This window comes from Plecotus auritus (genome assembly GCF_963455305.1).
Source record: "Plecotus auritus genome assembly, chromosome: 7".
In the NCBI taxonomy this organism is placed as follows: domain Eukaryota; kingdom Metazoa; phylum Chordata; class Mammalia; order Chiroptera; family Vespertilionidae; genus Plecotus; species Plecotus auritus.
This window is the reverse complement of record NC_137774.1, coordinates 54,357,012-54,385,007: the sequence shown is the minus strand read 5'-3', so window position 1 is coordinate 54,385,007 and position 27,996 is coordinate 54,357,012. Positions and strand designations below refer to the sequence as shown.

General features: G+C 61.2%; 2 protein-coding genes across 12 annotated transcripts in view; one reads left to right on the top strand and one right to left on the bottom strand.

The window, feature by feature from the left end:
• SLC5A10 (solute carrier family 5 member 10) overlaps positions 1-27,996 on the top strand; it is a 77,929-nt gene that overhangs the window by 35,978 nt on the left and 13,955 nt on the right. For all 11 annotated transcript variants that reach the window (XM_080679962.1, XM_080679955.1, XM_080679957.1 and 8 more), the window contains 2 exons: positions 335-540; positions 3,829-3,964. In XM_080679962.1, the coding sequence (XP_080536088.1) occupies positions 335-540; positions 3,829-3,964 (342 nt within the window). The remainder of the gene's footprint in view (positions 1-334; positions 541-3,828; positions 3,965-27,996) is intronic.
• Positions 60-27,985, bottom strand: FAM83G (family with sequence similarity 83 member G). Its single transcript, XM_080679954.1, has 5 exons — positions 25,365-27,985; positions 13,686-13,853; positions 6,282-6,406; positions 4,434-5,679; positions 60-1,033 (listed from the first exon to the last, which is right to left on the bottom strand). Exons 1-5 carry the CDS (start codon positions 25,884-25,886, stop codon positions 683-685), a joined length of 2,412 nt encoding a protein of 803 aa, XP_080536080.1. The 5' UTR covers positions 25,887-27,985; the 3' UTR covers positions 60-682.

Genomic DNA, 27,996 nt, shown 5'->3' with positions numbered 1-27,996 from the left:
TTTACACTCCTCGGAAGGTCCTTACATGCTAAGAAAAAGTACTTTTGCTTCCCTGAATTGAGAGTTTAAAGCCCTTGCTCACGGCCAACCAGCATCAGAGGCCATAGGACCAAGTGCTCATTTAATGGTATTTAAATACATAGAAAACAGCCGTGGGGATTCCCCTCTGCAGAGAGCCCTCCCCGTCTGTGCTCTGCCCGACGCTGGGAAGGTGAAGTGGGGAGGCCAGCTGGACCCACAGGAAGTTCCCTGTGAGGTGAGGGCAGTGGGGGGGGCGGGGGTGGGAGCCAGGCCACCAGCCACCAACCATCCTGTCCTGCCCCAACCCGACCAGCTTTCGACCAGATCGGCGGGTATGAGCAGCTGGCAGCAGCCTACGCCCAGGCCATACCATCCAAGACTGTTGCCAACACGACCTGCCACCTGCCACGTGCGGATGCCATGCACATGTTCCGAGACCCCTACACGGCGGACCTCCCGTGGACCGGGATGACCTTTGGGCTGACCATCATGGCCACCTGGTACTGGTGCACTGACCAGGTGGGTGTCAACATCATCGCCTGCAGCCTTCTTGCCTTCCAGGGTGGGCTGCAGGGTCCGGCGGCCCATCTGCCCGCCCGTGGTGCAGCCCCAGGAACACCCGCATGGGCCTGGGCTTCAGTGGAGGCCGGGCACGACCTGGCTAGGGGTCCTTGTGGTCCCGAGGGGTCTGCACTCTCTGTCTGGAATCAGACGAAGCCCACTGGCTGCCTCCCGGCCTGGCCTTCAGGTGCTTTGACTGGGACAGTTTGGAGTACGGGATCCCCAAGGGACTGGGACGCACGTTGGTGGCCAGTCTCGGGCTCCCGGGGTCTGGCAGTGTGTGGGGCACGAGGCTGCCCTTGGCCTGCCAGTAATGGGAACCCACTTTCCTGGTAGAGCCCTGGGCGCCCTCGGCAGCGGGGCAGTACGGCGGGGGTCCTGGGGTCCTCGATGGCCGTGGGAAGCCGTCTTTATCCCTGGTCTCCAAGGCAGGGGCTCCACGATGGTGGTCCTGGGAGGGAGAGAAAAGACAGGTGACATCCGAGGAGCACCCACCTCCCGCGGGCTCTGCCAGCGGCTGCAGCTGCACCCTCGCAGCTGGTGGTCTGACAGATGGTTTCCTTACTTTGTGCCCCAGCTCCCAGGTGTCCTGTGGGAATAACCGCCTTTTGTGTCTGTGATATGGCAAGTGCGGTTCCTCGCTGTCCCTGCCCCGCCTCCGCCCCCTGTAAGCGGCTGCCAGCGAGGTTCTGGTGCGTAGGGGCGGGCCCCTCGGAGCCTGCCTCCAGGTACCTCACAGCCACCGCCTCTCTCTGGGTGGAAGCAGACGACGCCATCGCTGCCCTGGCAGCCCCGGCGGGGAAAGGTGTTGAGAGGCAGCTGCGCCTTAGCAGGCACAGACCCGTGACCGTGCCACTGCACCCGAGCAAGAGGGCCCCATCCTGGGAGTGAGGCACCAGGCCCCAGGGCCAGCCCAGCGTCACTGTGGGCCAATGGGGACACCTCCCCTGTGGGGGAGGTTCAGTGAGCCCCATTCCCAGGCTGGACCACTGAAGCCCAGAGGGCAGGATCGGGGCTGCGCCCACAGGGAGGGATTTCTCCTGGGGCCAGGGCTGCCTGTCCAGCGAGGGGCTGCTCAGGGCTCTCCCAGTCCCAGCAGCAGGTGCTCAGTGTGTTTGCTGACAGACCCTCCCGGGGCCGTGACAGTGGGAAGCAATCCATGTCGGGAGAAACCCTGGGAGGTCAGGCCTGTTTCCCCATATTCCTACGTCGGCCTCGCCTCGAGCATGGGCCTCCGAGGAGCACTGCTTTCCTCTCCTGGGAGGGCTGAGGACACACCTGGGGGGTGAGGGCTGGCTGAAGGCTGGCCATGGAGGGCATGCGGCTGAGCCGGCCAGTGGCCCTGTACCCCGGGCACCTCTTATTTCCTCCCCACTCAGCACAGGCCTGGTGTGGTGCTGGCACGTCTGGCCAATATTATTCAGGAGATTTCTCATGAAGGGCTGGCCTCGAGGTCAGGGCTGAATGGGCCTCCATCTGAAAAGAGGGCTACCCGGGGAGGCTGAGGCGGGATGCCACCGGCATTGGTGGCCCGCAGCCTGGCCTCAGCCTTTCCTCCCATCCTCCTCTTGCCTACTCTGGGGCCTGTAGGGGGCAGCCAGGCCTTGGTCCAGAGCACCCACAAGGCAGGGACGGGTCCACTGGGTCCCACCTGTCTGGACCTCCTGGGCCTGCTCTGCTGTGACCCACACTAGCTAGCACCTGTGGACTCCACAGGACACCCGGAGGGCTAACTCCACTCAGTCCCAGGCCAGGACGCCCCTTCAAGATGCCCGGTCTGGTCAATGCCAGGTGGTAGCTCTGTGTGCTGGGACCCAGGGTACTTCTCATTTCCTTCTTTAGACTTTTTTCCCTGTCTCCTAGCTCCGTGGTCGGCAAACTGCGGCTCGCGAGCCACATGCGGCTCTTTGGCCCCTTGAGTGTGGCTCTTCCACAAAATACCACGGCCTGGGCGAGTCTATTTTGAAGAAGTGGCGTTAGAAGAAGTTTAAGTTTAAAAAATTTGGCTCTCAAAAGAAATTTCCGTCGTTGTACTGTTGATATTTGGCTCTGTTGACTAATGAGTTTGCCGACCACTGCCCTAGCTCATCCACAGGCACGGGCTACACTCTTGTGATTAGAAACAAACAACCAATAGCACAGGAGGCCTGGTGGCCCCAAGCCTCAGCCTCCACCTGCAGGCGGCCGAGAGCAGTGACATGCAGCCCACCGTGCCAGGGCTCGTGTCATCACAGGGCACCAGTGGGCAGGGTCCACAGAGCCTCCTCGCTGTCCAGACAGGGAAACTGAGGCTCACCATGAGGCAAGGAAGGTCCCCAAGTCACCAGAAGCTGGTGAAGAGGGACTGACATCAGCTTGCCCTGCGTCCCAGTGCTGCCACACCGGCACCCTGCGCCTCGTGCCTTCGAGAGCCGTGCATGGAAGGAGCTGCTGGGCACTGTCTGTTAAACTAGCATGTGCTTGAAACAGCTAAAGTCTCAGATAATCCTGCTTCTCCATGCTGGTAGTGATTTACAACGCAGACAGCAAAGGGAAATACTTATATTTAAAAGTTATAGGTGCAGTGCTGTGAACATACGAAAAAGCACTGAAATGTACACTTTGTGGCTGAACCATAGGTGAATTCATAGCTTAATAAAGCTGTTTTTTAAAGAAGTGTTTTAAAAAGTAGAATCGTAATGTCAGAGTTGGGAGGGATCTCGAAGCCATCAGTTCCCATGAGCCCTCCCTCCTCCCATTCTGCAGACCTGGAAACGGAGGCTCAGCCAGGATCTGCCCAAGGCTACCTGACAATGCCTCAGGCAGATCTAGAACTGGAAGCTTCCCCAAACCACAGGTCTGAAAGCTCCTGTCCTCAGCCAGCAACACAAAGGAGTTGCTGCCAGGCTCCTGGCACGTGTGTGAACATGCCAGCCACTCTTGTGAGGGTACAGGAGCTGGGGAGTCCCCTGGTACCATCCTACCAGGGCCTCTCCAGCCCTGCCAATTGCTGGGTGGCAGGATGGGCAGGATCCACTTTCCCTGCTCAACCAACGGGGAGACAGAGTCCCTGGATGAGTGCCTTGGCCCCAGTTGCTTGGCCAATCAGGATGAGCTCTGCTTCTGGGGGAGCCGTCAGGTATCAGGCTTGGGTGTTGGTTGTCTCAGGCGGGTCTGGCACTAGTGGGACAGCACCCCATGCCTCTCCCTGGGGCTCACCAGGAGAAAGTCCTGCCACTGGGACTCACTGCCTCCATGTGCCCCCAGGTCATTGTGCAGCGGTCGCTGTCTGCCCGGGACTTGAACCACGCCAAAGCAGGCTCCATCCTGGCCAGCTACCTCAAGATGCTGCCCATGGGCCTGATCATCATGCCAGGCATGATCAGCCGTGCACTGTTCCCAGGTAGGGCCGGCGCCAGGGCTGGGCCGGGGCTGCAGAGGTTACCAGGAAGAGTGGCACAGGATGAATATGAGCTGTTTCCTGCGGAGCGGGGGGGGGGGGGGGGGGGGGGGGGAGGCAGGAGAGTGGTCCCCAGGGCCACAATCAAAGGGATCCACGCGGAAGTGGCTTGACACAAGCCCCTCCCCCTCGAGGACCACTTGCTATGTGCCTGGGGATGTAAAGGAATACCTCTTTGCCACTGCCACTGACTTCCTGTAACACGTGGGTGTGAAACTCCACCAGTGCTGCAGAGGCTGCCTTTAGGGGAGACTGGGGCCAAGGTCTCTAGCATTGTCACGTGTGTGCAGGTCCTGGGTGGTTCCTGCCCACTCCCTACCCCATTCATCAGGGAGCCCAGCAGAGCGCCGCTCTGGGTGCTCAGGCCCAGGAAAAGGGGCTCCTAGACCCCAGTGCAGAGACCCTAACCCACCTGTGCGTTCTTGTCCATGGAGCGAAAGGCCTGCATCTTCCGCGGAGTGCCCGCGTCTTCTCTCTCCCGACCCTGGGCCCACGGTGAACCACACAGGGGCTCCCCAAAGGTCCCGCGGGTCATGTGGGGGGCACTCAGCTGTCGGCGAGGGGGCTGGGCCGGCCCATTGGCTACTTGCTCTGAGTGGCGCCTCCGGAGAGGGGTCGGGTGCCCCCTCACCTCGAAATACTCATCCGACACAGAAGAGGAAGCCACTGAGGGCCGCCGCTGGCCACGGCCAAGGCCAGAGCTGCCCGAGAGGCTGTCCTGGTCACTGAGGGTCACGTAGTCGTCATCGTCGTCCTCGTCCTCCTGGTCCAGGCCGTTGGGGATCCCCACACACTCACCGCCAGGGTCACCCTGGGCCACAGACAGCTGCCGCCGGAGTGGGGCAGGGCCTGGGATTGGGGTCCTGGGCAGCCCGTGGTCTGTTCTGTTCTGCAGCGCCTCCTCTTCTGGGCTCTCTGGGGCCCAGCCGGCATCGCCGCCATCCTGGGCAAGCACGTCTGCCACAGGGACTGTCCGGGGCTTGGGCACCGGGGGCTCTGGCTTGGGGTCCCTCTGGGGGAGGCCATTCTTGGCTGGGAGACCATCCCGGGGCATGCTGGGCTCCGGAGCGGGGCTGCAGTCCTGGCTCTGCCTCCACAGCTGGGCGCCCACCTGGGAGGTGTCTCGGATCTTGATGCGGTTGATCTGGTTGGGCTGGGGGTTCCAGATGTTGGGGTCGATGATGTTGATGTAGCCCAGGATGTCGCTGCCCGGCTCTGGGTCCGGCTCCACCCACGTGGGCAGGTATTCGAACATGTTGGCCCGCTCCAGGTTGAGCAGCCCCGGGTGGACCGACAGGGGCGGCTCCGGGAGGTCCCCTGGCTGCTCGGCCAGCTCTGGGCCGCGCAGCCCCGGGGGCCTCTTGACCTCCTGCTTCTCCGAGGCGACCTTGGCGATCTCCTCGGCGCTCTTAGCCTTGACCAGCGCATACTTAGGATTGACGAGCTTCTTGGCCACAGTGCCGGAGGGCGCCAGGGGGACCACGGCGGGCAGCACGATGGGCTCGGGCTCAGGCTCCTTCTCCATGGGGATGCCCTTGAGGCTGACGCCGTGCGAGGTGAGGTATAGCTCCTGGAACTGCCGGTCGAACGTCTCCACCACTTGGCCCGACAGCACGGAGATCACGTTGCGGTCCGTTCGGGCAGCGGACCAGGTGAAGCTGCAACACAGGGACAGCTGCTGGTCAGCACGGGCCACTCCCCCAAGCCCAAGCCCCCACATGGGCGTCCATGCCCCCAGGCACCCCAGAGGCCAAGGGGCCCTGGGTAGGATTGATAAGTGAGGGGACAGAGGACGGGCACAGGCTCGGGGCCAGACCTGACCTGGGTCCTAGCGCAAGTCACTGCCACCAAGCCCTCTCCCAGCTGCGCTCCTCTGGGAGTTACAGCACCCCAAAGGCCACTTCTGGGGCCCAGAGCTGCCCTGGACACCTGGTGTCATTGAGTGTCTGTGGGCAGCACCACCCTGCTGCCCCTGCTGGTGGGGCTTGCAGAGCGGGGCCATGATGTCCCCTCTTGGCCACACACCCCACCTCTAGGCTGGTGACACCTCTAGGCTGGAGCAAGTCTCAGACAAAAGTCTTCCACTGCCTCTTTCTGGAGAGCTGGGTGGTGTCTGGGAGTGCCCCAGCCCAGCTCACACCTCAGCAGTTTGAGGGCCAATGAAACGGAATAACCAAGGTGTCATAAGGCAGGATTATGGGCAGAAACTAGCTGGGACCCAAAGCCACCTCTTCCCCAACCCCAGAAAGCCAGAAGTCACCTGTAGGAGCCACAGACGGCTCGGTCTCCATCCACAAACATGAACTTCTGGGCCAGGGCGCCCTTGAACTTGGTGGCCGACCTCGTGAAGAACTCTGTTCCCCCACTGCTCCGTACTCTGAGATTCTGGAGGGGACAGGAGACAGAATTACATGCCCACAGCGCTGACCACGCTGAGGGAGGCCCAGCCATCTCTGCCTGGGCTTCAGGGGCTCTGGGGAGCTTGGATGGGGAAGGCTAAGGCCTGGGGAGGAGCTGGTGTGGGACTGCAGCGTAGAGCCAGGCAGGAAGAGCTGGGATGTGAGTTGGACAGGAGGGTGGGGCACAGCTTGAAGGCGTCGGAGAGCACGCCCAGGCAGGACGCGGCCTGCAGCCCAGTGTGGGGAATGCTGCTCAGGCTCAGGTAGGGGCAGGGTCTTGAGAGGAGGGATGTGGGCACTTCAGAAAGGTCCCCATGGCGGTGGGGGCTGCGCAGCGGGGCAGGTGGGACCTGCCCTACGGGGTCTGGCTCTGGCACTCGGGCCGAGCTGTGGCCTTCCCAGGACGGGCGGCGGGCGGCCTCTCCCTGGGTCTCTCACATGCTGTCTCTGTCGCAGCTGGTGCTGGCTGGCCCAGGGCGCACTGACTGTAACCCGGAGCAGTTCCGCACATGGTTCAGTCCCACTCCTCACGGCGGCACTGTCTGGCTCAGGAGCAAGCCAGAGGCCCTGAGAGACCATGGGAGGGGAGGGGAGACCCAGGCAGAGGAGGGGTCCCCAGGAGTCACGAGCAGTGCCTCCTGCCCAAGTCCATGGCCAGGCCACTCCTGCCCATTTCTGGACTCTGGCCATGAAGGCGCCTCCCTGTGGAGTCTGTGCTGCCTGTGGCCTCTCCCCGTGGAGTCTGTGGCTCTGCCCATGGCCTCTGGGTCTGGGTGTGTGACGCGTCTCAGACCCCTGGGCACTGCACACCCTCCTCCCCGAGGAGGCAGCTCTATCTGAGGGGCAGCTGTGAAAAGCCAGTGGTGGGCCTGGCAGACCCTGGAGGGCAGGATGAGCCCGGCTGAGAACTAGAGTTGAGGGAAGGGCTGGGGGCCCGGAAGGAGACCTGGGCTCCTCTGGGTAAGCACCGCCAGGGTGGCGTGTTGGATACACGGGCCTGGGGCCCCCAAAGCGTCGTCTCAGGAGGCCTGTGGTCAGGCTGGGAATTTCCTAGTTCACACAAGCCTTAGTGAGTCCAACACCTGCCCAGGCAGGTCTGCATGGCCCGCGAGGCAGGCCCTTCCTGAGGGGCTCCGTGCCAGCTGTGGGTGCTGGGCTGTCACACCTTCTGCGACTCCTGTTGCCCTCACCCATGCACTGGCCTCAGCTCGGTGACTGCCCACCCGTTCTTGCACTCACCAACCCCCGCCGAGGTCCCAGCTGCAGACAGAACAGACTGTGATGAGGACCCCGCAGGGCAGGGCAGAATTCGAGCTGTGAGGGGCTGCAGGCTGGCATGTGAAGGGCGGGAAGAAGGGCAGGGGCAGGGCAGGGCTGGCATTGCAGACAGGAGCACGGGCTGGTGACAAGTCTGTTTAAGACACATGAGGACTTCAGGGGCGGCGGTGCGCACTGGAGCCTGTGGAGTGGGCTCAGCTGGTGCTGGTGGCAGGCCCTACACCTGCCAAAGCGCCTGACTCGGCCTGTGGGAGTCACGAAATTGGAGCTGGCACCCAGCAGAGGCCGCATGGCATGAACAGAGAGCCGGAGGTAGAGGGCACGGAGGGGCTGTGGGCAGGGGAGGTGGGCCTGCGTCCGGGCAAGGGCAACAGAGAAGGGATGGGTCTGAGACTGGAGTTTGCCCTCTGCTCCACCCACGACCTCTGGGTGTGACACGTCTCAGACCCCTCTGCTTGGGTCGAGGGGCAGGTCCCCATGGACCCCACCTGGCCAGGGGACGAACAGTTGTCTTGTTGGGCCCAATCCAGAAGGCAGGTAAGTCTCTGTGCCCAGGGCCAGCTCCTCTGCCCCAGGCCGCCGGTCGCAGGCTGCCAGCTCAGCCGGAAGCTGGCCGCAGCCCAGGGCAATTAGTGCTCGTGACTCTGTACCCAACACAGGGCACGCTCAGGACCAGAAATCGGGAGCAAAGATCCTGGAGGCGGTACAAGGCCTTCTTTGTCACCTGTGCCCAACCACAGCCAGCTCCACAGCTCCTGTGGGCTCCGGGCCCAGGGTTCTGTGCGCCAGGGCCTCAGCCCCTCCTCCCAGGAGGGCCAGCCACTGTCTCGACGCCCCTCACAGTGTTGGCCCCACCCACCCCACCTTGTGCGGATGGAGGGCTCAGCTCAGCACCTGCATCTCGGAGTGGCTCGGCTCTGTGCGAGAGGCACCAGAATTGCTGTGTGACTCTAATCAGGTCTCTGGCCCTCTCTGGGCCTCGGTTTCCCTGCCTACATGCTGGGGACAGGCCTCGAATCTAAGGCCCATTAGCCTGGGGCTCAGTGGCAGGCGAGGGCCTCGTGGCAGCTGCCACTCCCCCTCCCTCGCCTCCTATCAGCTCCCAAGCCTGCTTCCTGGGAGGGCCCACCCCCTGGGGCCTGGCCCACATGAGGTAATGTCTCAGGAGTCAGGGCTTGGGGGAGCAGCAGAGGCTCCCACAAAGCTGCATTGTCTCTGAGCCATGACACCCCTGCCGAGGACACAGAGGCCAGGGGAAGGCCGGGGGGCCACTTGGAAGAACGGCCACTGGGCTGGCCTGAGCGGGTGCCCCGGGCAAGTCCTCGGACTTGTGCCTGGTGCTCAGTGGGTGCCACACATGTGCAAGGTGACAGGTAGGCTGTGACTGCGCGTGCTAGGGTGTGATCCCTTCCACTGAGCGGAGGGGGCGGGGACAGGTGGGGGACCCACACAAAGGACCAGAAAGTATCTGGAATGACATGGATGAGGGTTCCAGGAAGCCAAGACTGTCAGCTGTCCATGACGGCCAGGATGACCCGCCACAGCGCCCCAGTGGGCACCCACTCCTGGATTGAGGACAGCCTCCAGCTGGACCGTGGTGACTTCTGCCCACACTCTGAAGGGGCCTGTTGGCATCTCCTGGGCCTGAGGAGGAGTGGGGAGGCCCATGGGAGCGCTGTGACCAGGCCTGGCCCCTGACAGCAATTAGGCCAGATGTGCAGAGCACAGAGACAGAGGGCGTGTCCCCATGTGCCGGGTACCTGGCCAGCATCCACTCTGTTCTTTTTTAAAATTATATGTTATTGACTTTTAGAGAAAGGAAGGGAGAGGCATGGGGAGATAAAAACATCAGCTGCCTCTTGCATGCCCCCTACTGGGGATAGAGCCCAAAACCTGGACACGTAACCTGACCGTGACCTTCTGGTTCACGGGCCATGCTCAGCCACTGAGCCACCCCGGCCTCCGCTCTCTTCTAAAGGGTCTGTTTCACTCTGCAAGGTGGGGGGCGGGGGGCACACCCTGGCCTCCCCTGGCTGTCTGTCCTGGGATGGAAGCACCTTTGTGCACCACGGTTGGGGATGGGGAGCGAGCAGTGCCTGGCCAGCCCAGCTCCAAGACCTTGCTGGAGGGACACCCAGCTCCTCCCCTTGGCCGGCTGCTCAGCTCAGCGGCGGACACTCAGGGCAAGGGGATTCCCTGTTGTGGGGCTGTCTGTGCATCGCAGGGCATTGAACAACACCATGCCTCTACACCAGGCGCCAGCAGTGCTCCAGCCGTGACCATTAACGATGTCCCGGGCACTGCCAGTGTCCCACGCCAGGCAAACCCCTCGGCTGAGAAGCACCGAATACATGACACACCCTGAACCCATTACAGACCAGGCCAGGGTCTGAGAAGCGAGGCGGGAGGGAGGGAGCCGGCACCAGTGGAACCTGCGCTGCACATCCGACAAAGCACCTTCCCACAGCCTCCGTGGCTGGGATTTCTTTGTTCATCAGAAATGGGTCCAGCCTTTGCCCAAGCGGCTACTGGTTTTTCCAGTCTGACTGCACAAAGCCGACCAGCTTTTCAGATCAGCCAGGCATCTCACAGCCCACCTGTCCCAAGCTCTGAGCCTCGAGGCCCAGCCTGGCTCCCACTCACTCTGGGACATCCCTTGGCACCCAGTCTTACCCCCAAAAGTGGTTTGGCCACATGGCCTGGCCCTGGGAGGGGGGAGCGCTGGGTCTTCTTCTGAAGGTCTGTTGCCCATTTGTATCTGGGGCTTCATTCCCACACTCTCCACCTGATGGGCCGTCAGGGGCCAGGGCCCGGGGAAGGCTGAGAACCTCACACGTGGGGAGGTGCTAGCGTACGTCCTCATACTGCACCTGGAAACCAGGAGAGCAGCTGTTTCCAGAATGTGCTGGTGGAGCTCAAAGCTCAGGAGGCAGGTGGCTGGGAAGCGCTGCCTGGAGCAGGCACATGAGGCTGGCCCTAGCCCACGATGGCTCAGCGGGGAGGGAAGCCCCTTGGCCCTCAGACCTGAGCTGCGGTGTCCTGGGAGGAGCTGTGCCTGGCCCCACCCAAAGGCAGACCGAGCGTCCTGCCCGACATGGCCTCCACTCTTCACAGCAGCCCTGCCAAGTACATGACCATGTTCCCATTGTTTAGACCAGCCGTGGGCAAACTACGGCCCGCGGGCCGGATCCGGCCCGTTTGGCTGTTCTATCCGGCCCGCGGAGCCGAAAGAGCGGAGGGTTCTCTTGCTCTCCCCTCCGCTCCTTCACTTTGAATTTATATTAGTTCACACAAACACTCCATCCATGCTTTTGTTCCGGCCCTCCGGTCCAGTTTAAGAACCCATTGTGGCCCTCGAGTCAAAAAGTTTGCCCACCCCTGGTTTAGACAATGAGACTGACGTCCAGAGAGTCAGTGTCTCTGTCCAAGGTTTCAGTGCAGGTGGCAGAGCTGGGGCTCAGGCCTGGTTCCCCTAGATTCGCACCCGACAGGGCCATGGTCACAAAGATGACCCACCACGTGCCTCCTGTACCCTGGGCCTGGAGGATCTGGGGGCAGGTCGAAGCACAGCCGGCCGAGGACGGCGGGCGGCCGAGGGCGAGCCCAGCATTACTGGCAAAGGATGTACTCCCAAGACAGGTCCGGGCCCAGCCAGCTCGCGGGCAGGGAGGTGGGCCGTGTGGGCAGGCCCTAGACAAGGTGACACTTGGCCAGGGCTGGGCCCACGGAGCCTCTAGCCGTCCGCCCAGGCTGTAGAGGGGGCAGCTCAGAGGCCAAGGTCCCCCATTCCTTCCCATGAAGGCACCCAGTTCTGAGCACAGTACCCTGCCACCTTCCCTAGTGCCAGGTAGTGGCGAGGGGGCAGGCAGGCCCAGAACCCAGTGTGAGCTGCCTCTCCTGTGCCCCAGCTGTAGCTTCATTTTCAAGCAGGGCGGTGGGGGGGCAGGGGAGGAAGCCTGTGGTTACGATGTCCTATGACTGCTAGTCCTGCACAGCCCGCCCCCCACCCCAACCCCAGCTCACAGAGCACTTTACAGCCCTGATTTCATCCTCAAACAACTCTATGAGGCGTCATTACAGTCGTGGGGTGCTAGAGGCTCAGGGAGGTGGAACCACGTCCCAAGGAGGACGCTCTGGCAGGGGCAGCCTCCATCAGGGACGTCAGGCACCAAGGGTCTGTGCTCCCTCCTGTCCAGGCTGAGTTCACACTACTGGCTTTTAGGTTCAGCCCATCTTGCAGGAATACAGGCCTCAGTTTCCCCATCTGTCCTGTGGGAGTCTAGTATAGACGGCCTCGAGGCCCCTCTGGCTCATGCACTCCAGGTCCCACAAGGCTGTGGGGCTGCAGCGGATCCTAAGGCCCCCACTACACTAGAGAGTGAAGGACAGGGCAGGGGGGTGGGAGCTGTACACCCTGCGGGCGTGTTCTCAGCCCAGCCCCACTTGCCTCCCACACCTGGGAGTTCAGGCACTTCAAATACTCTGAGGAGACCAGAGTGTAGGGTTTCCCTGCTGAGAAGAGTGTGGGCACTGGATGGGGCGAGGCTTCTGGAGCAGCCAGCCCCAGGTCTGGGTGCCTTCTCAGCACGGACAAGTGCTCCGGCCTCATCCACACCTGGGAATGCACGGGCTGGGGGAGGCGGCTGTGTAGAGCACCCACTGGCGTGGGGGGGGGGCCTGTCGGGGGAGGGGCTGGGCAGCGAGCGCTGAGGGTCTCTGATCCACTGGCCACAGGGCCAGGGCCTCTACAGTGCCTCTCAGAGATGCCTCTCCACGCCCTGGACTCTCCAGTGTGAGCTGTCTGCCCCGGACCTGACCCTCAGTGCTAATTACACGGCAGGCAGTGTGGCGAGTGAGTGTGGGGCTTGGGGTCACCCCACTAAAGAGCCCACATAAAAATGTCTTAGCAGCTGGAGCCTCACCATTGGGAGAGCTCACAGCCACTTGAAAGGCTCAGTGTGATCCGGGGCATACTTGACAAATGCCGACAAATTACAGGCACAGGTGCCCAGCCCTTTGTTACCCAGCCTAGCGTCTCCCCTTCTCCTGGGATTTTTTTCAGATTGCAGCCCTGAAGCCCAAGGACTCCTGACCCGTCAAGGCTGTTCTCAGCCAAGGGTTCTGGTGCTTCCCCACCGCCCCACCCCCCGCCCTCTAACTTTCTAGCCATGAGTGACACCCAGGCAAGTGACTCCATTTCCTCATCTGTAAAATGGGACCAACTGGGTTGATCTGTACTCTCTGGGGAGTGTGCTGCACACAGTAGGTGCCAAGTGGTGTCAGGGTGGAAGGAGGGCTCCCTCTACCCCCAAGCAGATTACTAAATGCCAGGTGTCGGTGCGGAAGAGGCCAGCCACACTGGCCCACACCCCGCTCCATCGGGCCAATGCGATCCTGGGCCCAGAGGGGAGGTAATGTGCTCACGGACACACAGCAAGCAGCGCTCAGGCCCCACCACCACCCCTCTTCTCTACCCCATGGTGTCCCGCTCTAAGGCCCTTTCCACACTGCTCTCCTTCCTCAAATCCACCGTAACTCCGCAGCTACCAAGGAGGCCTTCCCTGACCTCAGCCCAGGGAGCCTCCTGTCAGAGCGAGTTCCTAAAACCTGTGGGTGGACGTTACAGTGACAGATCTTGGCTTACACTCAGGAAGCCTTCTGGGAGTCAGCTCTCCAGATGAGGCGTGAGCTGCTGGGGCCAGGGTCTAAGCACACGTCACCGGAGGCATGTAAGCACACAGGTCACCAGCATAGCACGGGCTACTAAGAAAAACCATGAGAGGTGGCACTTGTGTGGCTCTGGCACCTGGCCAGCAGGCCCTTCAGCAATGTCTGCCGTATCTCTGACTGTTGGAGGTAGTTAGCGCCCTGTCCCTCGGGCATGCAGCAGAGGCCAGGTGACCCCTGCAGGAAGCTCAGGATTACTGAAAGCAGGTGCACAGTGTGTGCTGAGCGATGAGTCAGTCATTTGTGACCAGCCAGCTCACCTTGAGGTGGCCCAGGTGCATGTGGGCCCGCTCGCACATGTGCAGGAAGTACTTGACGTTGCTCTCGTCCAGGATGATGTACACGGCCACCTTCCTTTTGAAGCCGGCGTCCAGCAGGTCCTTAAAGATGTCTACATCGGTGAACATGTCCATGACCACGGCTACCACCTGGGGACAGGAGAGACGGCTGTCAGGCAGTACGACAGTGGGGACGGGTGCCTTGCAAGACAAACAACCCTCCCATGCCTGCCACCTCTCTGGGTGCCACTCCAACTCTGCTCCCCACACCTCAGGACTGGGACTGGGACGTGACAAGCTGGCCCCGAAATCCTAGGCTCAGTATCTCAATCGGTGGCAGAGAATGGACTCCGAGACCGCAAGGAGGAGAGGAGAAGTCCAACATGCCTGCTGCCTCCCTAACACGAGACCCTGAGCTCAGTAACTAGGTGGTGGGTGAGGGAGGTGTGTGCTGCACAAGGAGCGAGAGGGGTCAGCTCCCAGAGGCCTTGCAGTCAGAAAGGAGCTGCGTCCTGAGGCCTCCCTCCTTGTGGTTGCCAGGGCTCCCCGGGCCTGTTTCAGTACGATCTGGGGTTGCAGGTCACGCCACTGCCCTCCACCTGCCACCCCAGGTGCTGAGATGAACCCCAGGCGTCAACAGCCAGAAGGCAGGGCAGCAGCTGGCACAGGCTCACCGAGGTCGCCCCGCGGCCCAGGGGGGTGAGGTTTGGCAGGCACCCTCGCCGCCCACACCAGCACAGGGGCTCTTCCTGTCCTCTGACGACCTCTGCCCACACAGCTGACCTCCACCTTCCTGGACCTGGCTCAGGGCAGAGCCCCAGAGGTCAAGGTGCACCTCCCCCACCCCAGCCTAGCCATAGTCCAGCATGGTCAGTGACACGCCCAAGGCCTGAGGAGAGAGAGGCGCAGGGAAAGGACAGGGTGGTTTGGACAAGCCTGGTGGCTACCAGGCCTGGTAGGGCTCAGTGCCCACCAGGCGCCGGCCTCAGTCTCTCATCCCCCTTCCCTGCCCCACTGGGCAGCAAGGGGAGCACATCAGACAGGGCACACCGCTGGCCCCGCCGCCCTCCAGGCTAGCGCCACCACCCTGTCCTAGGTGTGAGCCCCTCCTGGAGGAGCCTTACCCAGAGAGGCGGGGGTGTGCTGGGTCACGGAGCACGCAGGCTGGGCCCTCGCTAGCCTGCCAGGGAGACTCGCTGGCTCTGTGGACACAGGGGACAGGGCAGCCGCCAGGGCCGCTGGCCATGAGTCTGCACACTCTGGGGAGCATATCGGGGGGGCCCCGCAGGCTCTAAGCTCCTCTGGGACTCGGGCCCCTGCCCTCCACAGACAGGATCCCTGAGCTTTTCTCATCGGTCTGTGAAAGGGCCAGCTTTCGCATCGGCACCGCGGGTACAGCGTAGCTGAGACCAGCAGGGCTCCCCGTGCCTGAGGCCCGGGCCCACTGTCCTCAGGGAGACACCACTGTCTGAGTCCAGAGCTGGTCCCGGTGGCAGAGGCGCACGGTCCTGTCACGTGGGGCCGGGACCAGCCGGGACCAGCCAGCGAGAGCAGGGAGGCAGATATTGGCACTAGATAAGGAAGCACTTGCTGACTGAATTAGGCAGGGGTCCCGAGAGGGAGGGAATTCCCCGGCCCAGCAGGTGTTTAGGCAAAGGCCAGAGGTGACTTGGTGAGCGGGTGCTGAGCACAGATGACACACGAGGTCAGAGCCGAGTGGACTCACACCGCCCTGGGTGTCACCATCCGGGGTGACGAGACCCTGAGATGGCTGGGGTGGCAGCAGACCCCTCCTCGCCCAGGACCCTACAGCCCAAAGCTGCTCCAGCAGGCAGACAGGCTCACGTGCCACCCTGGGAGGGTGCAGCCCCCCACCCCTTTGTGCACCCACCGGGTTGGTCAGGCTTGGTTCCAGGCCCTGCCCACTGGCAGATGGGGGCCTGCCCTGTGGCAGGGCTGCTCTGTGTTCGTCCTTTCCCATGTCACCCTCTGGTAGGCAGGATGCCTGATCCAGGGGCCGTCTGCTGCAGGGCTGGCTCTGTTGGGGCCTGCTCCCCACCATGGGCCCTCACGGCATCTGGCCGAGCACTGACTCTCTCCAGGAGGGCTGGTAACAGGCGCCCATTGAAGCTGGAGAGGGGAGGGGGGTGGTCGCCGGCGCTCCCCAGAGGCACCGCCGCTTGCTCAGTCAGCCCCTGGGCTCTCTGGCAGCCCCGAGTCCTGCACATGGGAAAGCTGGGGCAAGAGACTCAGCTAGCACCCAGGGTCCCCCCACCTCCCAGCCCTTCTGCCCGAGGGAGCACAGCTACTTCCAGACCTTGTGCCAAGGGTTGATATGCCCTTGGCAACCACTACCTGTTCAGTACTCACAGCCTCAGGGCGTGGGCCGCAGCAATACCCATCTTACAGATGAGGAAACTGAGGCACAAAGGGGTTCATTCCCTTGCCTGGTTCTCTATCTGGGAGGCCCAGACTGCCTTTGACAGTATGAGCTCATTGATGGCAGAGCCCCTGGCTGGGCCCCGCTTGGGGCGTGGACTGGGGCCCTCCGGGAACTATTGTCAACTGCGAATGGGAGCTCATGGCTTGGGTTGCAGGAATGAGGGTAGCCAGGGACAAGCCCAGCCCCTCCCGAACCCTGTCTGCCATCAACCAGTGGGGTGTTGGCCTGGCTCTCGGTCTCTCCAGCTCACACACCAAGGCTTGAGCACAAAGCTGCCAGCCCTGCCTCGAGGGGAATGCTGGCTGCTCCTGTAGCCCCAGCCCCAGCCCCACGAGGCCCTGGGCGAGGCCGGGCCAAAGCCACCAAGACAGAGGGGAAGCTGGAGTCTGGAGACGCCACTGCCTGAGGTCTGTCAGGAGACTGCACAGCGCGAGGGGCAGGCGGCCTGGGCCCAGCTCCAAAGCTCGCCTGTGAACTGGCTGTGTCCACGTGAGCACTGCACCACCTGCCTGGCTCTGAGGGGGCGGGCGGCAGGCACATGTGTGTTCCATACCCGAGGCCCGGTGGCGCTGTGGAGCTGCTGGGGCAGCCTCGGCCCACAGCCCAGAACCTGCACAAACTGCACAGGCCAATGCCTGGGGGGGAGGGAGGGAGCCCGGGGTCCCTGCGTCTTCCTGACAGGAAAGATGCAGCCACAGAGCAAGGAGGGCCAAACACCACGAAAACCATCTGGTTCCCAGCCCCAGAGAGCAGCAGGGTGGGGGCTGATGATGTCTTGTGGAGGGGGAGGATGGCTGTGCCAGGACTGGAGAGGAGGGGGACATGGGCAGGGCCTGGCATCAGTGCTGGGTTTGAGTGCCTCTTGTACCCAAATCCCTCCCCACGTCTGGGGGGGTTGCATTGTGTGCAAGCCCCCAAAGTGTGCTCCTCCGGCAGCTCCACGCCTCCCTCTCCCCTGCCGCATCCAACAGAGCTGCCTCCTGCCTCCCGGGTCTGAATCCCCCACCACTTTCCCTGTGGCTGGGACTGCTCTCAGGTCTCCTCTAATGACCCCATCAATCTGCTGACAATTTCAGTCCCCACAATGCCCTTGGGATGGGTGAACATCCACCTCCACTAGAGACATGCTGACACTGTGGCCCAGAGAGGGGAGGGGACCCCCAGTCTCACCTCAAGCCAGTAGGAGGTGGACATGGTACCTGGCCCAGGCACCGGTGCCCCACCACAGGCACCTCCACCACCCAGGTGGTTACTGGAGGAGGTGGGTGGGACCCTCCACCTGTGGCCACCGTCCCAATAGCCATGGCCTGAGATCTGTGACACCTGTGCTGGCACTGATGGCATGGCCCAGGGCACTGGAGTGTGCCCCCTCCTCTCAGGGCCCTACCAGACGTCTGAGCACATGGGCAGGGCCAGGGCTGGAGCTCCGGGCTTGGCCCTGGTATGGCATTGGGTGCGCCATGTCCCTCTCTGGTCTCAGTCTCCTCATCTATAAAATGGGGAAGGTTGATGTGCCACCCAAGGCCATCCCTGCAGGGCATTCCCGATTCCCTGTGCCCTTCCTGGGTGGCAGCATGGGTTCTAGACTGTCCCTGTGGGAAGATGCGCGACCTCAGGCAAGTGCCTTGGTTCCTGCATAAGATGAGGACAAGGCCACCCTGCAGCGGCTGGAGGTGCAGTGAACGCTGCCAGTGCACAGCCACTTCCTGCATCCTCCTCGTCATAGCAACCTAAGATATTCCTCCAGACCCACACCCCTCCAGGGTGGACAGGTGGAAATCATCCCCTGCCAATTCACACGGACCAGGGACTGTTCTCATCCCCTCAGCCAGGGTGCAGACCCCTCTAACACACAGGGTCTGCAGGGCAGTCCCCAGAAGGGTCCTGCTGCCTAAGGAGTGGGCACATGAACCCTAGAGACTTTTTCTGTAAAGGCCAGATAGTAAATATTTCAGCCCCTACAAGTCACATGGTCTCTGACACAACCACTCAGCTCTGCTAGTATAGCAGGAAGCAGCCGAGGACCGCACAAAGCAAACGTGTCTGTCTGTGCTCCCTTATTTACAAAATCAGGCAGGAGGCCAGGCTTGATCCAACTTCTACCCTGGACTAAACCTGCCGGTTCCACCCAGCACAGCTTAGCAGCCAGCCTCAAAAGCATGGAATTGTTTCCAAGCAACTTCACTGCATCCCCAGAACAAAGCTCCAAGATACTTAAAGGAAAAAAATCAAACTTCAGCCCTCCACAGCATAAAATTGCTATCCAATAAGAAATTACCAGACACACAATTAAACTGAAAAACAATGACCCTTGTGAGAAAAAAAATCTATCAAAACTACCCCAGAATGGATACAGATGTTAGAACTGGCAGCTACGGACATAAAAACACTGATAACTGTACTCTATATGTCAAAAAGTTACTTACAGACAGGGAAGATAGTTTAAAAACACCAAACTGAATCTCAAGAGGTGAAACACTTCAATATTTAAGATAAGAAATACATAGGATGGGATTAATAGGTTATACACTATAGAGAAAAGACAGTGAACTTGAAGACATGTCAATAAAATTATCCAAAATGACACACAGAGAAGGAGATGAAAAAACGGGGTCAGGGCTTCAGTGAGCTGTGGGCGTAACTAAAGTCACAGAGGTACCCAGGCAGAGGGTGGGGGGCGAGACAGAAAGACATTGAAAAATAATGGCCATAACTTTTCACATTGATGAGAACTACACATTCATGAGTTTAGGAAGTTCAATGAATTCCAAGCAGAAGAGACAAAGAAAACGACACCAAGGCATATCATAACCACATCACTTACAGTCACCGACAAGGAGACAATCTTAAAAACAGCCGGAGGGGGCAAGGCCATTACACAATGAGGAACAAGGTGAGCAGGTTTCTCCTCAGAACTGATGCAAGCCAGAGGACACCAGAGCAACACCTCCAAGGTCCTGAATGGGAAACTGCTAGCCTAGATTCCATGCCGGCAAAAATAGCTTCCAAACCAAAGGTGAAGTGAGGACCTTCTCAGACATGCAGACAGAGATGAGAGGCTCCCAGCAGACAGGCACGTCGTACAGATGGAGGGGCTGCTCCCATGGGATCTGCTGCTGTCCTGCCCGGCCGCCTCCAGCAGGGGGCTGGGGCAGACCGGGTGCGTGACCTGCTCTCCTCTCCTGGTGCTTGCAGGATAAATGAGATGCTGTCTGAGGCCAGGAAGGTCCTCTAACCACTGAGGGTGCTTCCTGGGAGCCCCTGGCCCCCTGTGGGCAGTGTCCCCCCATGCCTGGTGCTCCCCAAACCAGTCTGCATATCCTCTGGCTCTAAAGGCCTGGCACTGAGTTCAGTCCCACCTCCCTGGCAGGCAGGGAGCACGTCTGTGATTGTAAATGCTGAGCTCGGCCAGGCTGCCTCTGACACTGGTACCCGACCAGAGGGGCAGGGGAGTCACTGTCAGCCTCTCAGAGGGGGTCCTGTGTAAATTCCAGTTGTGACTCCACCCACCGCTTCCTAGAGCCACTGTGGGTCCTAAAATAAACCCCTGACCTTGAGCATCGCCCAGAGGGCAATGCCTCGGGGCTTTACCCCTCCAACATGTACCAGCTCTGGCACTTTCCCCCCTTGCTGGAAGATTAAGACAGAAGCCTCACTAGGAACAATTAAAGAAGGCTCGGGCCTCCTGAGCACCAAAGGGCCGAAGCAGGATGAGGTCAAGAAGCACATACTGGTCCGGCCCAGAACCCTCTGACTAGGAGGCCTGCCCTGAGGCTCCAGCCTTCCCCACAGACACACCAACTCCTCACCAGGCTCAGGACTGTGCTGGCAGAGCCTGGGAAAGGCCATCAGGTGACCAGGCTGTGCCCTGGGGACCGGACAGGAGGACAGGCTGCTCCCGCTTCCACCAGCCCCAGGGACCCACAGTCCTCCAAGCTTCACGGCCTGTGGGTGTAGGACCCAGCCCAACAGACCGCCCACAGTTGTCAGTGACTGGCATAAATGGAGGATTTTCAAACTGGAAAATCTCAGAATCATAAATTCAAAAGCCTTTAAAAGCTTAGCTTCCTCAGACTCCCAGTGAGCATCCTGAGCCCCCAGAACTGGCCTAGAAAGGACTTGCCCAAGGCCGCCGGCGAACCATGCCCTCTGCTGTGTCCCCCCAAACCCCTGCTTGAACTCCGGCAGGATGGGGAGCTCGCTATTTCTCAGCCCTTCTCCCAGAGAGGGGGGCTCTCAGGAGAGGGGTAAGGGGAAAGGCAGCAGGAAGGCAGGGAGTGAATACCAGCTCCATGCAGATACCACACCAAGTGCTTTACACCCTCTTCCATTAAATCCCACCACAACTCCCAGGCAGGCGCCGCCATCGCCATGGCACTGAAGGAGCAGGAGTAGGGTCGGAGGCAGAGGGGCTGTCTCGGGGCACGGCTAACAGCAGCGCTGGGCTCGTGCCAGGTCTGCAGGACAGGAGCCTTTCCACTGCATTTAACCTGGGAAGGTGCCTGAGCCTGGGGTCACTGGGACCCCACAAAGGAGGTTGGCGCAGCCCACCCAGGCCAGGCCTGCTGACTGTGCCCTGCACTCGGCATCCTGTGGGCACTCACGACTGTTACTGCCTCAAGACAAGTGTCCAATTCCCATTGTAAACAGAGGCCCAAGGTCATGTAGCAAGGACGTGGCTGAGCTGGGCAGGTGAGCCAGGGGCCTCTGAGAGGACCAGCCCCTCTCTGCTGGCCCAGGGGCGGAGCCTCGGCTTCAGGGTGAGCCTGTCAAACCAGGGAGAGTGGGATTCTGTGGAGCCCAGAGCAGGCTGGCCACGCCAAGGAGGCTGGTGCGACCTGCGGCAGGCCCCAGCCTGCTCGGAGCCTCTGGATCCTCATCTGCCACAGGACTGTGACGACAGGCCCTGCCTCCCAGGGTCGAGGGAGGGCAGGGCCTGCAGGTCTGAGGCTGCCTGCAGGTCTGAGGCTGCCTGCCCGCAAGAGCCAGGTGTGTACCCGAGGGGCCGCCCTCCTTCCTGGTAGAGCCCTCCTGGCTCTCCCCAAACTCTCAAGATGCAAAGGCCACTGGGATTATGTTATCAGAGGGCTCCCCGCCTGCAGGTGAGGACCTTGGGCCCTGGGCTGGGAATTGCCAGGAGGCAGCTCCCTGGACCTGCTGTGCCCCTGGGATAGCTGCTGGGCCCCCTGGGGCCTCTGGGGTGCTGCCTAGCTCAGGGACAGGGAGAGCTCGCCCTCTGGTCTGTAGGGATCCGCTGTGGCCTGGGCTCCCGGTCACCCTGTCTTCGCCAGCCCCTCTCGGAGAGCCGTGTGTGGGAGCCTGTGGGGACAAGGAGATTAAGGTAGTACTTTTCCGGTCCCGAGTGTGCTGGGGAGCTGCGAGGCTGCACTGCTCCCGGGAAAGGGTCTGAGCCTGCGACCTGGGTTCTGCACCCAGCCCCTCAGTGTCAGCTCTGTGACCTCCGACAAGCTATGGAGAGGTCAGCCCTACCAGGCCTCAGTTTCCTCATCTGCATCCCTAGTTTATGGAGTTGCTGGGAGGATTATAGCACCTGGTATACACCTGGTGTTTAATAAATGCCTCATTAAAGTGCTTTCATTCTCCTGGAGGTAACCATCAGTCAGAACTCCAGTGTGTGACGGCAGGGCCGGAGAGGAAAGATGTGGGCTTGGCCAGGTATCGCACGACCTGGTTCCTGCCCCTTCCTTCTGGGTGGCACTCGGCAAGAAACATAACTTCTCTGAGTCTCTGTTCCTGAGCCCTGCCTGGCTGGCATGAAATCGCATGTAGGCTAGCCCTGGCCGCTCGTTCCCCCTCAGTTTCCTCAGGTGTGTATGACTCACCCTGCCCCTGGGGCCTCCCCAAGGCAGTCAGGCTGGTGAAGGGGCCCTGCTAGGGGCTCTGGTCCTATGTGGTGGGGGGGGGGGCGGCTAGCACACCACCCTTCTGCCAATCCAGCCTCTCCCCTTCTCTGAGGCTGTAGCCGGCCCCTGGCATGCAGTTGAACCCCAGAGCAGTTTCCCCAGCCCAGACAAATCACTGGCCCCTGGGGGCGGGGCCAGGCAGGCAGATGACCTCCCACCTTGGAAAGCTGGAGCCCAGTGGGGCCGGGAGATGTCAGAGAGCAAGCGCTCAGAACCACAGACACAACCAGCGGTCCTCTGAGGCCCAGGACCACCATCCCTGCCCAGCCTGGCCCAGGCTCCCCAGAGGAGTGTGGAATATCAGGGCAGCAGGTGTCAGTGCTGAAGGGACGTTAACAGTCTTCAAGGACTAACCCATTTTATAGATGGGATGATTGGGGCTGAGAGAGAAGCTTGGGCTTGTGCCCGGGCCCAGCAGGGACACAGCAATGGAGGCACAGCAGGGACAGCAGGGACCGGACCCCAGCACTCAGCTTCGTATACTGTGGCCTATTAGTTCTATTCTAGTCTTTGGGAAAGGGGGACCTGGGGTAACCCTGGCAGGAACAGTCTCCCAGGCTGCCCAAGGTCTGCCTGTCATGCTGACGACAGCTCAGGCGGAGGAGGTGGCGGGCTGGGTTTCCCTGACTCAGTGCCAGCAGCCCCAGCCCAGTGCCCAGTGGGAAGGGGTCCAGTGTTCCAGCCATGCGGCTGGACAGTGGGATCCCCACTCTTGGCCTGGGAAGGGGGGTGTTCTCCTTGCAGTGGTACCAGGGGTGAGAGGATTCGGGGCAAGGGGAAAAGAAGTGACTCATGGGAAGAGAGACGGCAGGAAGAGCTCCCAGGCAGGCAGCCAGTTAAGGGCTCGGTCAGCATTTGTCAGCATCCGTCAGTGTCACGGCCCAGCCCTGGGAGCTGGGAAGCAGCCAGAGCAGGGGCAGGGGAAATGGGAGGCTCGGTGAGCGCTCCGCCCTGCCCTGTCAGGGCCAGGCAGGATGGGCAGGGGACCGGTCCTCGAGTCTGAGGACAACACGGGCTTGGTCCCCACCCTCCACCCAAGAACTAGCTAGGTGACCCTGGAGGGACTAACCAGCCAGGCCTCAGTTCTACATCTGAAAAATGGGGCAGATCCACTACCTGAGATCATGAAGTGCCTCGCGCTCGATAAACAGCAGCTGTTGTTTTTACAGATGGCTTGTACACATCACACTAGCCTCGGGGCCAGGATGGACATGACAGAGAAGCAGACGGGCTGGGCAGCAGCTTGGTGTGCCACAGTGCTGTGGGCACGAACCAACCCCATCTTCTCTGCGCCTGTGTCCCTCTGAAGGGCAAGGAGCTTGGCCTCTATTGCCTCTGAGATTCCTCTTGTTGGGCTCGCAAGGCTCCCTGCTGCGTGAGAGGGCATCCGGCTCAGCAGTGAGCCCCATTCTTAGGGGGATGAAAGTAGGGCAATGCCTACCTGTCTGAGGCTGCAGGAGAACATGACTGTGGGGCCAACAGATCTAGGTTTCAACCCTAGATGGACTTGTTCCTGGTTATGTCACCCATCACCTTGTGGGGTTTTATGGGGAGCAAGTAAAGTTATGGGAGGACCCACGGGACTAAATGGAATGGCTGGGTCTCAGCCCTGGTCATAGAGACATGGGGAGGCTACCCTGAGTGCCCAGCCTAGCCTCAGGCACCCCTATCTGGCCCCATCGCTGAGCCAGGCCGTCTGTCTTTCTGTCTGGGGGAGATTAGACACTGGCTGTTCCCAGGCCAAGCTGGGATCCGGTGTCTGCCTCCTTCCTACTCCCGTGGGGAGAAGGGGATAAAAGGAGGGAGAACGCTGACAGAGCAGGTTGTTTTCTTGGCCTCAGTTCCCCCAATTTTATAAAGGGGGTGGAGGCTAGATAATAGGTCCCAATAGGCCCTCCAGGGAACTGGGTTTCAAGACCTCAAGTCAGCAGCACCTTCTTATCCCACAGCAGGTGTGGGGCAGGTTATCTGGGCTGGAAACTATGAAAGCCCCTTTCTCCTCCCCCTTCTCCTCTTCCTCCAACTCTTCCTCACGCCCGGCACCCAATTCTATCCTCACAATAGCCAGAGACACGGCTTTTATCCTCGCCACCTCCATTTACAGACCAGAGACCCAAAGCCCCAGCGCGGCCTGGACATGCTGAGAGCCGGCCCCTGGCACAGGCCATCGGCCCCAGCCAGCCCCCTCGGGAGACAGACGCTCCGCTTCTGGAAGCCTAAGCTGCGGTTATTCCTCAACTCCTGACCCACTTCTGGTTTCTTTGCGGTAGAGCTCCCTAGGCCTGTCTGGCAGCCGGGATGGCCCCCACAGCCAAGGTTCAGGTCTTGTGCCATTGGCTGCCTCCTCTGGGCCTGGAACAGCGAAGGGGTGAGATTCCACTAGAAATACCTGCCTACAACCCAATCACTCACTGCTCTCTACTGAGCCAGGGCCTGGCCTCAGAATCCTTCTCAGCACAGCTAGCACGGCAGGCTTTATCAATCACATCAGGATGTGCTTTGAAACCATGCAAAAGGCACTTCCACTTGGCAGGGAGAAGCATCCGTTCAAGGTCATGGCTGTCCAGCAATGGCCTGGCTGTCTCTGCAAGTGGTAAGCTCTTCTCAGAATATGTGTCAGTGTGTCAACTGGTGTATGGCTACCCACTGCACAGCTTGGCAGGGGCCTGCAAGGGGAGGTCCAGACAATGAGGTCCCTACCAGTGGAGAAATTCAATGAGGTCCCCACCAGTGGGTGGACAACCCTCAGCTGAACTCACTGCTCCCACCCTGAAGACCACGCCATCCCCACCTCTCACATCCTCGGCTGAAGGGTGCTGCCATTGCAAGGCTCATGAAGAAGCGCAGAGAGGTGAAGCGACCGGCTCTGTGGCCCAGCACACCCAGGAAACAGGCACATTTGAACTCAGACCTCCAGGCCAGCCTCAGAGGGCTCAGGCAACTTCTCGGTCTCCATGACGATTCTCCCACCCGACAAAAGCAACATCAGAGAGCACATAGTGGTGTGAGAGCTGCACCTCTCAGGGCGGAGTCAGAGCCGTCCCCAGGGACTTGAGAGAAAGCACACAATTCCTCTCCCCACCCCACTGCAGCACCTTCTTCTGGGAAACCCACTCACCGGGCCTCTGGAAGTCAGACACACCCCCAAAACGCACAAAGGCCATGACATGCAGCAGCCATTGCTGCTACCTGCCAGAGCACACAGGCGCCCTGTCCCTCAGGACCATGGCCTCTCCACTCCAGGAGAGGAGTGTTCGCGGTGGGAGGTGCTGGTCTCCCACCCGTGGTGCTCACCTTCTGGGCCTGGCTGATCATCTTGCGCACCACCTCTTTGATGTGGGCCTGCCCGTCCAGGGGGGGCTGCATGTAGACACTAGCCCGGGTCACGCCGCGGTAGGCGATGGTGTCGGGCCAGCCCAAGTCCAGCTGTGGGATGGAGCGGTCTGACTTCTGGGGCCAGTACTCCAGGGAGGGCGGGGGCTCGGCCTCAGTGCGGGCTCCCCCTGCCCCACTGGCCTCCTCATGGTCCCTCACTCCATGGTCCTCAGGCCCCGGGGGGCAGCCCGAGTCCCGCGGGTCCTGAGAGCCCGGGTCGTACACCTCGATGGTCTCCAGGATGCGCCGCAGCTCCAGCTCTGAGAGGAAGTCTCGGATGTTCTCCCGACTCAGCACCTCGTAGAAGGCCTCGGGGCCCTGGGCCACCAGCGCCTCCAGCGCCAGGCGCTGCTCCTCGCTGTAGAAGAACTCGGGCTTGGACTCGCTGGAGCGCCAGTTGACGTGGCTGTTGTCCAGACACTGCACCTGGGAGAAGGCCATGGTGCCGCCTGTCCAGCTGCTGCTGGGGGCAGGGGAGCAGGAGGCAGAGCGCTCAGCAAGGTGGGATCCTAAGTCCGGGCGGGCAGGGACAGCGCTGGGGCCTCAGGGCGGTCTGCTCCTCTGCCCATAGGAGCCTGAGGAGAGAGCAGGTAGGCGCAGGTCAGCTTAGCGCAGGCAGCACCGGGGGGCAGGGCAGGGCTGAGAGGGCGGGGCACGCGCAGGGCCCGGGTCCTGAATCTGTCGGGGACTGGGCTCACGTCCCAAAAGGTTTCTGGAGCCGCCTGAAGTCCTAGGCTACTTCTGGGGGGAACTTCCCAAAAGTTTTCCAGGTGGGAGGCAGGAGACTGAAATCCGACGGGCACCGGCTCTGTTCAGAGCCGCCGCACTCCCAGGGCTTCCGGGAAGGAAGGGGTCTTAAAAACCCCCAGGCGCCGGGACGGGCAACACGAGGGGCCTGCCTGGAGGAGGCCAGGGGCAGCGCGGCCGGCAGGCTTGGCGTTCGCTCGGGAGGAAGGGCCGGGATCCGGGGTGCGGGCAGACCTCGCTTACCGGGAGATCTCAGGCGCGTCGCGCAGCCGGCGAGAAAGCCGTGAGGGCGGAGCGGTGAGCACCGGCGGCGGCAGGCGGGTGACTAAGTGCCACCCCGCCCACCCCGCCACCACCTGAGGTCACGTGCGGCCCGGGGGCGGGGCCGGAAACTGGTTCACACCGCAGACAGCACAGACCCGCCCCTTCCACGCCCCCAGGCGTGGGCTCCCGAATTGGGAAAAGCTCAGGGAACAAGTCCAAGAGTTCCTGGAACATTGCATGAGGCTCAGAGAGGGACAGTGTTCTTCCTGAGGTCACACAGCAAGTGAGCAGCCTTGGCAGTCCCGCCCCCAGGGCCTGTTGGTAACCCTGGTCCAGCCCTACCTATGCTGCTGCCCAGGTGGGATGGGAAGTCAATGGCGGTGGCCAGCTGTCCAGCTGTGGAAGTAGAGGCTGGGAATCCCCAAGGCACCAACCTTAGGAGGCTTCCCAGAGCTTGGTGTGGACAAGCAGGTGAGGAACCCTGCTCCCTGCGGGGAGGGGTGCCCTGCCCCAGGACTGGTCCTGCGTGATGAGCAGGCCCCACCTAAGGCAGGGAGCTGGAAAGGTCTGCTGTGGGCTGGGGTCAGGCCCAGCACTGCACAGCGTCCCTGGGGCTTGGGACCCTGGTTATGGGAGGTGTGGGGACCACATCTGAAAGCAGGCTGCCAGGGCAAGGACAACAAAGCCCATTAAACCTGGCCAAACAGCCCACACCCCATTTTTGTGCCACAGCCAGTCGCCCAGGCACCTGGCCCAGCCTTCCCTCCTGTCCCTCATCCCCTATCGCTTGCCCTCGCTGGGGCTGCTCTGGCTGGGGTTGGGACCCTGAGGACACTACTCTGGATGGCTGAGGGCTGGAACCTGCTCCATGAGACCCTCACTACCCTTCTTCGCCTGTCAGGCCTCCCCTCACCCCACTGCCCTGAGCATGACTACTTTCTCCCCGTGGTCCCCATCACTAACCCCTCAAGCCTCAAGTCCTGCACTCCTCCCTGGCCTGGCAGGTGGGGGTGGGGGGGAGGATCACATTGTCTGAACACAGTAGCTCCAAAGACCAGGTCCCTGCCTCCCTGAGCACAGTCCACAGGTGCCCCTGCTCCTCCCAGGTATATGAGCACACACCTGCACCCTCCTCCCCAGGAGCCCATGGACATGCTGCCCTGGGGGTTCTGACGCCTGGGGTCGAGCCTCTGCCACTGGGGACCCAGAACATGACTCTCTCTGGGCCCCTGTCCCTCCTTTGTTCGTAGCCCAGCACAAAGGCCCTGGGCTCACAGGGAGTTCTAGCTGTCAGGACTGAAAGGCCGCTAGCCTCCCACTTCTGCAGTTACCTGCCCATAAGTGACAGATTCACAGGAAGCTGTTTAAAAAACAAACAGTGTGGCTCAGTGGTTGAACTAGGAGGTCACGGTTTGATTCCGGGTCAGGACACATGCTGGCTTGATCCCCAGATGATAAATGATTCTCTCTCATCACTGATGTTTCTGTCTCTCTTTCCCTCTCCCTTCTTCTCTGAAATCAATAAAAATTTTTTTAAAAT

Bases quoted from the DNA above. Each gene is read 5' to 3' on its own strand.
- FAM83G (XM_080679954.1), bottom strand. From the start codon at position 25,886: ATGGCCTTCTCCCAGGTGCAGTGTCTGGACAACAGCCACGTCAACTGG. The intron at 5,680-6,281 runs GTGACTTCTGGC...CCTGTGTTGCAG, and splicing joins GCCGTCTGTGGCTCCTACAG to CTTCACCTGGTCCGCTGCCC. The intron at 1,034-4,433 runs GTGGGTTAGGGT...TCTCCCTCCCAG, and splicing joins CCATGGACAAGAACGCACAG to GACCACCATCGTGGAGCCCC.